Source organism: Diplotaxodon limnothrissa, linkage group LG7 (genome assembly GCF_057381915.1).
Source record: "Diplotaxodon limnothrissa isolate DT_005_m linkage group LG7, D_limnothrissa_male_GT1.1, whole genome shotgun sequence".
NCBI lineage: Eukaryota > Metazoa > Chordata > Actinopteri > Cichliformes > Cichlidae > Diplotaxodon > Diplotaxodon limnothrissa.
This window is the reverse complement of record NC_140602.1, coordinates 6,478,320-6,490,530: the sequence shown is the minus strand read 5'-3', so window position 1 is coordinate 6,490,530 and position 12,211 is coordinate 6,478,320. Positions and strand designations below refer to the sequence as shown.

General features: G+C 40.8%; 1 protein-coding gene across 2 annotated transcripts in view; it reads left to right on the top strand.

Moving 5' to 3' along the window:
• The window catches only part of ldlrad3 (low density lipoprotein receptor class A domain containing 3), a 90,848-nt gene that overhangs the window by 37,917 nt on the left and 40,720 nt on the right, over nt 1-12,211 (top strand). Inside the window, exons 2-3 of one of the 2 annotated variants that reach the window (XM_085357273.1) lie at nt 63-126; nt 1,651-1,797. In XM_085357273.1, coding sequence (XP_085213399.1) covers nt 111-126; nt 1,651-1,797 — 163 coding nt within the window. In that variant the 5' untranslated portion in view covers nt 63-110. The remainder of the gene's footprint in view (nt 1-62; nt 127-1,650; nt 1,798-12,211) is intronic. The other variant, XM_085357272.1, reaches the window with a different exon arrangement.

Below are 12,211 nucleotides of genomic sequence, written 5' to 3'. Positions count from 1 at the left end.
GTTATGGTGTAATTTGGCATACCTCAACCTTTTCTCCCTGTTTCCTTTCATGTTCACGATAGCCTCCCTTCCACTGAGACCATCTCTAATGAGGCTTCACTGAACAGCAGATGGATCAACTGAAAGGTTAGATGAATCTCTCAGGTCGTGTGTCAGGTCTTTGCGGGGTTTTCTCTTAAGGGCGTGACAGATACTGTTCATCCGCTGCAGATCGTTTAGTTTTTGCGGGGGGGTTCTGACCTGTTTTTGTCCCCTACTTGTCTGTTTTCTTTAAGCATACACTGCACACCACACCTGACCAAGATATACCAGTTTTGTTTTGTTTTTTAAAGCTAAAAGCACTTTGGGAATCACCTTGTTGATGCAAAATTCTATTTTATGGCTGTGAAAATATAAGATGTCGAGCTATATTTGGCATTTTCATAGATTCAACTAAAGAAATTGGAACAGTTGATATGTTTTTGCAACACACTGCTAGTAACAAATATGCCATTTAAAATTGGTGCTTTAAGTTTTCTGTCATGTGTAGACAAAACACTGGGTCATCTGTTGGGTTAGATTTGCTTTGTATGCTCGGGTAAGTCAGTGATAAATGGTTTAACAATAGAATATATAAAAAACAACAACATTCCTCTGAAAATGGTCGGGTACAACAATTAAACTGGAAATGAGCAAAAACCTGCCAGTGTAAAAAGACTGTTGGAAAGCCTGGAGAACTATTGCATAAAACCACTTTAAAAAATTACTGGCTTCATGAAAACAAATATGAAAAAAACTAAGGACTTAAGAGTTTGTGTAGTACTGTGCAGGTCATTCATCTATCAATATATCCCTCCATTTTATTCATTTCAGTCATGAAAATAAATTAAAAAAGAAAAAGAACCGAAAGAGCACGGTAAATAATAATTACATTTTCACATCGCTGCACTTCACAATTGGAGTCATTTGAGCTGAGGACTCCATCAGTCATTGTTCTGGTAAGCCACACTGCCATTTAAGATGCAAAGGTCCATACGTTTTCACAGCAGCTGAACCCGTTTTAGCACTGCAGCATAAAAGTGTTCCGCGGTCTGTCCGAGACGCCTTATTACTGCCACATAGCTTTGTTTGCGAGCTAAACTGCTCACCACATAGTGTCAAACCTCAGCCAAAAGGTCGTGTCTCACATTCCAGCCCATTATGCCGCAGCTGCACTGCGTCCAGTAGAAATGCCCCAAACTTGTTCCGGCCTCATGATTACTGTGCCGACGGTGTGCTTATTTTTGTTCTGCGCGTGTGTATCGGTGCATCTGTGTAAGTCTAGGGTGAAATATGTGCTCTGTTTGTATATTAGTGTTCTTTGATGTTTGTATCTTTATCTTCCCTATCGTGATTTTCACCCACAATACTATTAACACTGAATGACCTAGACCGCTTTTGTATTCATGAGATCTTCCTCTGTTTATTTGCTCATAGATTGAGACGGCTTTTTAAATAGAGCCGCTGCCTTTAATATTTTTCTGTCTTTAGACAATGGAGATAATAACAGATTTCCATTTTGACTCTGGTGATGAGTATCGCTGTAATGCAATCGCTCTACCTGTTTGATTTCTTTACAGAGCGAGTTTGTAATAGTCTGTCCTCTCCTCTGTTTCTCTTGTTTATCAACAGAGAGCCAGCTGCTTCCAGGGAATAACTTCACCACGGACTGCAACATCCCTGGAATCTTCATGTGTGGCGATGGCAAGTGTGTCCCAGGCGGGCGGCAGTGTAATGGACTGCCCGACTGCTTTGACAAAAGTGACGAGAAAGGCTGTCGTAAGTTCGTCATTAATAAATCCCTTTTTAACGACTAGATCCGCCTTTACAGTTGAAGCCAAATTGATTATTTAGAGTTACATCAAGTCTTCACAGCTCCTGAACTCTTTTTGCGATCCAGCAGTTGTACTTCTTCTGACATCCCCGTCCAAAGAGCCACAAGGGCCACTTAAAACGAATTCTCTGCCAACTTAAATGAACTTCCCTCCTCAATCCTCAAATCACTCTCCCCTCAGTGCACAGCCTTCCTCTTTTTCTTCCAGACCCTTGGCCTCAGTTTAGCACCAGGATGAAATTTAATACCATCAAAGCAAAGGCCGATTACTTCTGTGCGCACAAATAGTGGCGCATGCATAATTCTACTGTAACACTAGAGTAATAGTTTGGTTTTGATCCACAGTTTTAGTTGGCTTTGATCTTTCTGGTCTGTAGCTCCTCCTTTTCTCCCGCCCATCTCAGCCAGAGCTCACACAAAGATGGGATTGCTGATGAAGATCGACTTTGAGGAGCTGCCACACCAAATAGAATCCCTCATCTCCCGATATGTTCATCTCTCTGAATGTCTCGCCCTCCCGTTTTCAGTCGTCTCTGTGCACCATCCCAGTTTATCTCATCTGATCATTTTTGGCTTTTGGCTTGTAATTTGCTTTGCAGATGCCTGTTTTCATTTAGCAAGCAATAAACCTCCTCTTAAATCTTTTTTTGGTTTTGTTTTTCCTAACCCTGCTAATTCTCCCCCAGTTAGAAAACAAAAACAAAACATATGGTCTGCCCTCCATTCTTTGTTTTTTCCTCCTCGAACAGTCACTTCTCTCACTGTTCTCTTCTTAGCAGCTCAGGGAAAAGGCAGACGACTCTTGACAAAGGTGTGCTCCCTGGCATACAAGCACACACACACTGTCACACTACAGTCGGTAAACTTACTGTATAGGTTATTGGTTGTCTTAATTTGGAATGACTTGGAAATCTAAGATGTATATTCATAGGGAATTTTATTGTATACACTAACCTTTTTTTGTATACCTTTTGCTTGTGACGCCCTTTAACTTAAAGAAAGACTGTTGCATTAATAGACGACTATACGTTCAGATTCTCATCGCTCACTGACCTTAATCTGTCAACAACTGTCAGACATGGAATACTATCATTTATGCATATGAAGTATCAGATACTTCCAGTATAATACAGCCTCTATATCATTCTGGTCAGCCACTTTCACTCCAACAACATGCAATTAGTGCTATAGTTGCAGTTGTTTTTATTTTAAACATGACAAAACTGACAAATTAAATGGGGGGGAAAAAATATTTGAGGAATGTCTGGTAGCCTCTAAATGAGATAACAGATGAGGATAACATGAGCTGTTTATGATCAGGGTTAGACTAGCATAACTTGTTAGCTCAGAAAATTCTCTTGCAAGTGAATGGAGGCGTCTGCATTGGTGCTTTTCCTCAAATACATGTCATTTATAACGAGAAGCAGTATATCCATATCTGCAAACAATTTTAAACTTTGGCACAACACAAAAGGAATGAGACGCCCCACTGTGTTTGTGATTGGAGTTTGAATTCAGTTAACTTCCTTGCTGCATTCTCAAGAAAGCAGATCACTGAACTGCCAACATAAACTGAATGTATATAGTGCACGCGGTGTCTCTCGCTGACATAACATGTACTGTATGTACAATGTACTGCTAAAGATTAAAACAAGTTATCACAAGGCATCACGCTCATCCTGCTTGGGCTGTCAGAGCGCTATTTGTGTTTGCTGTAGACATCTACATTATCTGCTCTGGCATAAGTGGGCCTTATTATTCTCAAGTAGATGGCTAGTTGTCGTTTGGTATCTCTGGCGACTGCTTCCCGAAATCCCCAGACAAACTTCTGGCTCCATTAGGGGCTCTGCAGAGACAGACAGACAGATGGAGGGATCGGAAACAAGGGAGTAAGAGAAAGAGAGGGGGCAAAAAGGGGGACTCATTGTTGTGGCTTCAGCAAGACTTCTGTCAGGATGTGTATTATCTAAGGAGAACACAGTGCCTGGAAACTTTGTGACTGCAGCTATGCATTCTCTGCAGGTTGACTTATAATTAGACACCCCCTCTAAGAAAACACAAATAAACTCAGTTATGGGTATATGTGGTAGGTTTGTTGACTCTGTTTGCTTTCCTTCTGTCATTGAGACATAAGGGTAGTTTTTTTTGAGAGCATACTTCTCAGAAAAACACATTCTAAATATTGCTATCATTACAAATGATTGCTGCAAGGCTTGCTTTCTTTATATTTATAGTATCATAAATCTCTAGGGTGTCCAGTGTCCATCCGCTGCCCTTTGCACTCATAGTCATTACCATGGAGGCAGAGCAGTGTTGACTACTACTGGATATTAAATTTCCTTCCACCTGTAATGTGAGCAGATGGCTTTTGTCAAAAGGTTTCCATAAATACACGCTTTAATTGTTGATACGTGTCGATGTCTACATCATTTCCGTCTCTTGGCCCATTTTAAGTATCACACTAGTGGATTAAGAAAGAACAACAAAACAATTCAATTCTCTTCTTTGTGTGCCTCATAAGCATGGAAAGATTGTGCTTTGCAGGCATGCATATATTTGGTGACTTTGTGTTGTGTTTATTTTTGCCATATGTGTGACCATATAAAATTCTCTGTTACATTTTTTTTTTTGTGCCGCAGAGGAGTGCCTATTTTTATCTCATTCATTTGCAGAAGACAGCTGTACTCAGAAAGTAGATCCCGCATAAGCCCCTGCTCTTTAGCCAACAGATTGTGCTGAAGTCTCTCACCAAGGAATACTTATCCTGTACCTGAGGTAAAGGTCATATGTGGGGACATCCCCCTGGTGTCTCATTAATGAGCATTTTATTTTTGAACACCATGTAGCTAATGGGAAACACAAGAGACAACAAATCAGTCTCAACTCGTTCTGATATCTTCAACATAAAACATGAACATAGTTTTTAAAAACACAAGCGTATACACTCATGCTGGTGTGCAGTGGTCCAATCAGTAAGAAAAAAAAAACTATTTTGGAAGATGGATCCACCTACACATGAACTTAGGACGACATTTTCTAGGAGAGTTTGATTTTTTTGCCAGCAGTTGTTTTGCTTCCAAAATAAACTTCTTTCTGCCTTATTTATTGACCTGGTTACATTTTATTCCAGTGTTGATACCAGTTAGACGGTTTGCATTTGCATGTTCTTTTCTCAATCCTTTATTTATTTGTAGATATATCTCATTATGTCACAGCTGTCAGCCCAGGAATTGTAAAGCCACTCCTGTGTTCCTCCCAAACCCCACTGCTCCTCTGCTGTTTGTTTGTTCTTCCAGTCCCCTGTAGCACAATGGTCAACTGGATTTGTGTAAATACTTTTTGCTGGCTCTTAAATAACAGTTTTGGCTGAGGGAAAAAGGCAATATCTCCAGCCTGAGTCTTATTTCATTTAAGATGAATCTTATTGTATTTCCGCCTCACTAGTTGAGGCCAGGACCCCCCAAAGTATTGTTTTGATCGAGCCTTTTTTCTCCTGGAGTGCAACCTCTACTTTGCTCGGCAGATTAAAGGGGTCTTTAAACTGAGATTCAGAGGCAGGCTGTTGAATAATTCCTCACACAAAGAGGTCAGAAGTACCATCCTGCTCTCTGGTGTCCATAGCGCCAGCCCGGGAGAGTGTTAGACGAAATGGATGCTGACAGACGAGAGAAGGAGGAGAGCTGACTGAGCTCACTGGGCCTCAGAGCCAGGATTAGCCTCTTTGCCCTTGTCTGGACAGGACATGAGTAGACGAGAGAGGACGGATACATAGCAGGGCCAAAAGGGTGAGTGGACGTGATTTAGAACGCAAGAAGTGTAGAATCAAAGACGCAGACACAGAAATGTAGTTAGGAGAAAGAGAAAAGACGGAGAAGTGCATTTCAAAGCAATGATTGTTCTGAACTAGTGGCCCTGCAGGCTGAGGCTCTGGCCTCTCTGTGTGGGAGAGTTCACATATTCCGAACTCTGCACTCACAAACTTCTCTGAAACTTCTATGCTGCTTTGAACTACAGGGCCCAACAGGAAAGCCACTGGCCATACCGAAAGGCTGCGCATCTCCTAATTCAATGCTTAAACTCAAGCGGTTTGCATGGCAGCATGCCTTTAATTAGGGCGATAACTCTGATAACTCTTCACTGCTTGAACTTGATCTTGAACATTTGTAATTGTTGCACAGTGGGTCAATTAAAATCAAGCTATGAGGGGGGAAAACACTTCACTGGAACTTCTGCCCAAAAATAAATAATAAAATCAGGGAGCTATTCAGAAGTTGTTTAATGTGAAACGGAGTACACAAGCCAACAGTTACTGTAAAAACCAAAAGGGCTATTACTACAGCTAACTGAGCTGAGCTACAATACCATTCATTTGTCATGCCAATCAGTAAAGCTTGGTTTATACCTTACATTTAGCAGCAGATGTGTTTGACATCTTTAAACAATATTAACTTAAATCTGTCTGTTATTCCAGACATGCTTGAAACTTTTACTTGTGAACTGTAGCCTCACACGTGGTCTGCTATTGAAGTCTCTATTAAGACTCTATTAACAGTGTAAAAATCACTATTTCAAGTTTTAATTTCTTGTTCCACTTTTTATTGATCCACTTTGATCTTCATAACATTTAGGAGCAAAATAAACTCCTCAGTTTATTGGATTAAATGAATATTAAAGCCGGGACCAACATCAATAGTGCTGTTGTTTGTTTTTTGTTTTGTTTTTTGTGTGTACTGGCCTTCGCACAAAATACTAATGACATCCCCGAGTTCAAAAGAACCACTAAACGCTCATCAGCAACAAAGCTCTCCACGTCAGTAGGGTTGATTGTCTCTACAAAGATTCCTGACACAGAATGGTTCTTTACCAAACTCTTCGTGGGTATATAAGGTTTGGCTAAGATTAGGACTGTGTGTGTTTACACGATAAGAAAAGTGACCAGTTTGCCTAATTTTAACACAAGCGCAATGTAAAGTTGGGCAAATGCTCCCAGCTTTACATGACAGTGTTTCTATACTGTATGTGGCTCGTTTGTGTGTGTTTAATTTATGAGGACAGACTAGAAGGATATACAGGTGACTTCAGTTATTAATAGTGTGAATGATTTATGTGCCAATTACTTGTTTATGATGCTTAAGCCAAGATCGAGCTTAGTTTAAATAGTTTCCTAATATTGTAAAGCAAAATGTAAATGTTGTTTTATTACTGCAAATGTAATTAAAGGCTTAACAACAGATGGGAGAGCAAAGCCAACAGAAATGAAATGGTGCTTTTACTTCACCATCAGTTGAGCTCACCTGACCTCTGTTTGCCATAAATCACAATCACGTCACAAACTATTGCAAACAAATTGTTGGAACTTGTGTAAGAAATCCTTTCTGTGACTAAGGTAAGTGGCTAAGTGGGTTGTCTGCCAACTGGAAGGCTGGTGGATCGATTCTCCGGCTACTACAGTCTGTATGCTAAAGTCAACTAGAACAGGAGCTACATGTACACGCCTACCTGTGCAGTGCTAATAATAGTAACTCTTAATGCGACATGGACAATGCAACATGCAACATTTTTCCCACATCGGACTGGTGATTCACAATACAGTTTTTCTAGCTCCACACTGCTTTTAATATATATATTAAAGTATATTTGATATCACATCTACTCAAAATATCAGGTTTTTTTTCTGTCATTTCACCTTTTTTATGAATTGCCAATCAGTTTGTTCCTAGTGATGTCTTAGTGGTTATTGGAGTTACAAATGTTTTGACCCCAGTCAAAAGCAAAATTCTGCCTATGCAGTATTAATAAATTAATGTATTTATTTAGTTGTTTCGTTTTTTTTCATGAGTCCTCAATCATATAGTTTCAAGAACAAGCCCATCATTGCTGTAACATTGCCTGGAGGAAAACTCCACCTGCTGATGTGACTGCAGTGCTTGGCCTGAAAAAGGTGTTACCTCTGCTCCCGAATTACAAACGGGAAGGTAGAAACTGTTTGCTCCTCCTGTCACATGCCAGCATGTCCTGAGCATAGCATGAGGTAAACTGTGTGCTATAACTGCCTGTTGTTTGTGTTTAGCTTCAGTTGCTTTGAATCGTTTCCTCTCCCTGGACAAGCTAGAGCTCGGTTTGCATTGCCAGCAATAAATCAGACTCATTCCCAGTGGGTGCTCAGGTCCACCGCTCTCCCCTTTGTCACAGATTTTTTTCATAATAATTAAGGGGGGAATTTCTAGGCCTAGCCGAAGGAGGTGGTTTTCGGGTCTCAGGATTTTGACTCTGCTTCTCACAAATAATGTGGTTTTCTTGACTTCATCAAACCATGACCTCCAGCTTGTAGCTGAGCATGAAGTGTCAGGAACAAGATTTAGCACCCCCGATTCTGAGGCCACGGTTCTTAGCTGGACAAAGGTGGAGTGTCCACTCTAGGTCGGGAACAAGTTGATGCCTCAAAAGGAGGAGCATTCTGAGGTCTTATTTACGAGTGAGGGAAGAGTTGAGAGTGAGTGTAACAGATAGATTTGTGCAGCTTCTTTAGTAATTGGAATGCTGTACCAATCTTCTGTAGTGTGACAGTGAAGCTGTCAATTCATAGATCAGTCTACATTCCTACCCTCACCTGTGGTCACAAGTTCTGGCTAGTGACAAAAAAATAAGATTGCAGATATAAGCAGTGGGAATGAGCTTCCTCCAGAGGGTGTCATGTGGGAGGGACTTGGATTAGAGCCAGCAGTCTTCTGTTTTGAAATGTTCAAATTGAGGAGCAGGCTACCTCTTGGGTAGCCAGGTGTTTCAGGCATGGCCTAGTATCAAAAATTAAACTAAGAAGAAGAAGGAAGAAGAAGAATAAAGTGGGCTTTGGAGTGTCAAGTCTTGGTTCTAGAATGACTTTGAGAAATCTGTAGTCACAAATATCCAGTTTGGTTTCCAATATAAATATCATGCATCCCGAGAGGGGTCGGTCTTGGTATCAGCCTACCCGATGAAAAAGAAATGAGAAATAAAATATTAAAATATAAAGAATTTGGAAGATGGAAAACAGACAAAGGTTTAATGGGTCAGTCTGGTGGATTCCATGAGCTTAATGGTTGATTAATCAATAAGCTGGTGTAGTTGATACCAAGGAACGGGGCTGAAATATTTATTAGGTTCCTGCATGAAGTCTTTCACTCTGGTGCCGTGTCTTTCTTCTTCTCTGACTCTTTGTTCACTTTCGACTGAACGCTATCCTTGTTCCATCGATTTTCACAAATGAGCCAAAATGATTGCTGCTGATGCTTCAAAGGAATAAGAAATGCTGTCTTGTCATTTTAGAACACATTGTTGGACACTATCAGTTCAAACGAGCCAATTTTAGCAGTATGTTGCTTTCTATGATGAATATTGCAGCAGCGTTATTATCTGACAGATCGTGCGCTGCTTTTTCACCATATGCCCTTGCTTCTCTTCCCTTTATTGGAATTTGTTGAAATATCACTGATATTTTACACACGCCTTCGCTGTGTGGTATACGAGCCGTTCTCGCTACCCCATCTAGCACAAAGTTTGATGGCTTTGCAGAACACCATTGGTCCGTAAACACTTAAGATGAAGGCAGCTCTATAATGTTGCAGTGCCCCTCACGGAGTGCTATTGTATTGTACAAAAGAGTGTGCAGGGCTTAGACAGTGAAATGTACAGTGCAATGTAGGGATTATTTTGATCCCTAGGCCCACTGCACTGGAACTACCCATGCACTTTTTGCTTGCACCCTGACTCCATTACCTATTGATTTCTTCCTTTCAGAAATACTCTGCAAGGTCAGAGAAACCTTTGAAGTCATCAGTCTTTTCTACTCTTAGTTTCTGTTCTCTCCTCACTCCAAGTGTTTTCCTTCTTGTTAGTCTCTTCAGCGAGTCCTTCTCCTTACTCTGTCAGTCATGCATGCCCATCATGGCTGCGACTACCTGAGCTGAACATTCTGTTCTCTGAAGAACCAATCAGGGGAGAATAATTTAAGGGCATAGAGGCGCACACCGGGGGAAGAGCAAAAGCATGCCATCGCCAACAGGGTTGTCGGATTCCACCCGACATGAACAGTGAAGCCACAGGGGAGGTAAATATAAAGAGCAGTGCTCTGTTTCAGTTTCTGTTGTATCATCCAATGATTTAAGTACAAAATATGCCACGGTACTACAAATCCAGGTCAGGATTTGAACTACGATTAACCTGTAGATTATGAAAAAGGGGGAAAAAACAAGTGTTCTTTTATTTATTTACCTTTAAGTTAAAATTAAAAGACAGTTGTCACATAGGTGATTAGCAGAAGTATACTTTTTAATAAAAATGTCAAGCGTTATGTGCAATTGCATATATCAGACAACAAAAAACAGAGACATGTTTGTTTTTTTGTGCCTGTGTTTGTGTGTCCTCCACCTGTGAGCTTCAGTGTGAACCAGGCATGTTTTTCTGCAAGTGGTAGTCTTACTTCACGAAATCTGCTCGACTGCTTACCCCATTCGTTTTCATTTGTGCTGCTCAGCTGAACACTGGAACTAAGTTTGGAAGCCACCGAACGCCCTGTCTGCTTTTCGTAAACAAACTTCTACAAAGGCTTAGAGGAGCGAGAGAAAATTTGGCACAAAAGTAAAGCAGTAAACAGTGATGACAGAAGGGACCTGAAATCAATCAGCATTACCTGGGTCAGCAGCGGTATTTAAAGTTGAACTGCTAATGCCCGGGATATATGGTTTTGTGTTGCCATCTCTTCCACTCTAGTTTGATGGGTCTAATTAAGTTTTTGCATTTTTGCTTCATAAACAGCTTGGCTTAGGCTATGGTGATATGCAACCCAAAAACACAGCTAAGCACATTAGCTATATCTGTCCAGCCAGCTGTGTTTGTCCCACCCACCAATTCCCCTTCATAAGCTTGCCCTTGATGTGACTTTTAAGTTAATTTTGTGCACAGACGCTGGGTCGGAAGAATCCTAGCCAGCTGGATAAGTGGTAATTAGGATTCACATGAATCTCAGAGCAATAACATTTCTTTCTTATGTATAGAAATAGAAAAGAAAATTGGTAAAAGAAGAAACACCAGTGTAAATGAATACAAATAGATAACAAAGGATTATGTTTCCTTTGTTTGTGGCCAGCAGAATCTCACTTTAACCCCCAGCGGGAGCGCGTGTTTTTGTTTTATTACTAATCTTTTAATATCCCTGAAAGCTACAGAAGAAGACTTTTGTGAATGTGATATGCTGCACAAAATGAGATTTGGGTGTTTAGGGACTCTGCTGGCCAGGTAAACAAAGGTTTCCCAGACTATAGACACATAGATCGGGCACTATCCCAGCTTCCTCCCGCATCCAGAGGATTACATTTCATCCTGGAGATGGGTGCTCCAAAGCCTTGTGGTTATTGCGCCTTGCCCTCCGTGCTGCTACACATAATCGCCACAGCTTGAAAGAGCTCATAAATCAGGCTACCGCAATAAATTGTAGAGGGAAAAATGTGCACCCCTGGCATTTGAAGCAGCACATTGCCAGCCTATGAGCGAGCCAATTCTACCCACCGCATTCAACACAGGGAAACAAAACACATAGAAGGTTTGGTGGCTTTCTTTGACATTTCTAGCATGCCCACTCACTTCCTCCTCCCTGTGTGTTTGTATGTGTGGGTTGCTCCATCCTTCTGTTGTTTCCAAGTGTTCATAAAATGTATCATGCTACTTCCTCACTGGCATGCGTCTCTGTTATTTACCAAAGCATCATAACAATGTCTTAGTTGTAATTCTTAGATTTTCTTTTCTCTGTCTTTAGTAAATACTGTTACAATGAGAGCAGCTCTGATTAGAAGCCAGATTTCCAAATGCCAGCTTTACTTAAATGCTTATTATTGGAAGGGAAAAATGCATCCAGTAGGTAATTTTTTTTTTAAAAAGTCTCGAATAGGGAAACACAAGTCTGAAACATTGTATTTTATAATAATATAACTCAGTAATGCAAACTGTAAATATAGCAACCATGGTTCTCTTGCAGCAATGTGTGTGTGTGTGTGTGTATTTCCTGGTTGGAATCCGACTTCTACAGTAACTTTGCAGGGTCTTTTCTGATGTCTTTGCTTGTATCTACCTGTTATCTTGCTTTTCTTCTTCTGCCAGGGAAGATCAATGAGTTTGAGGTAAAAAGCTAGGGCTTGGTGCTTAACTGAGGTTGCCAGGCATTGATGTTCTGCAAGCTCTTCACTCAGTCTCAGGGCTGTCCTGAGAGATAAGGCCCATGGCCTGCTTAGGCTGATCAATGGCAGAATCCATACAAACCCTCTCCCACACGATTTACTTTCTTTGTCATTAACTGATTTTTTTTCTCTCCTCTTATCAGTACTCTTT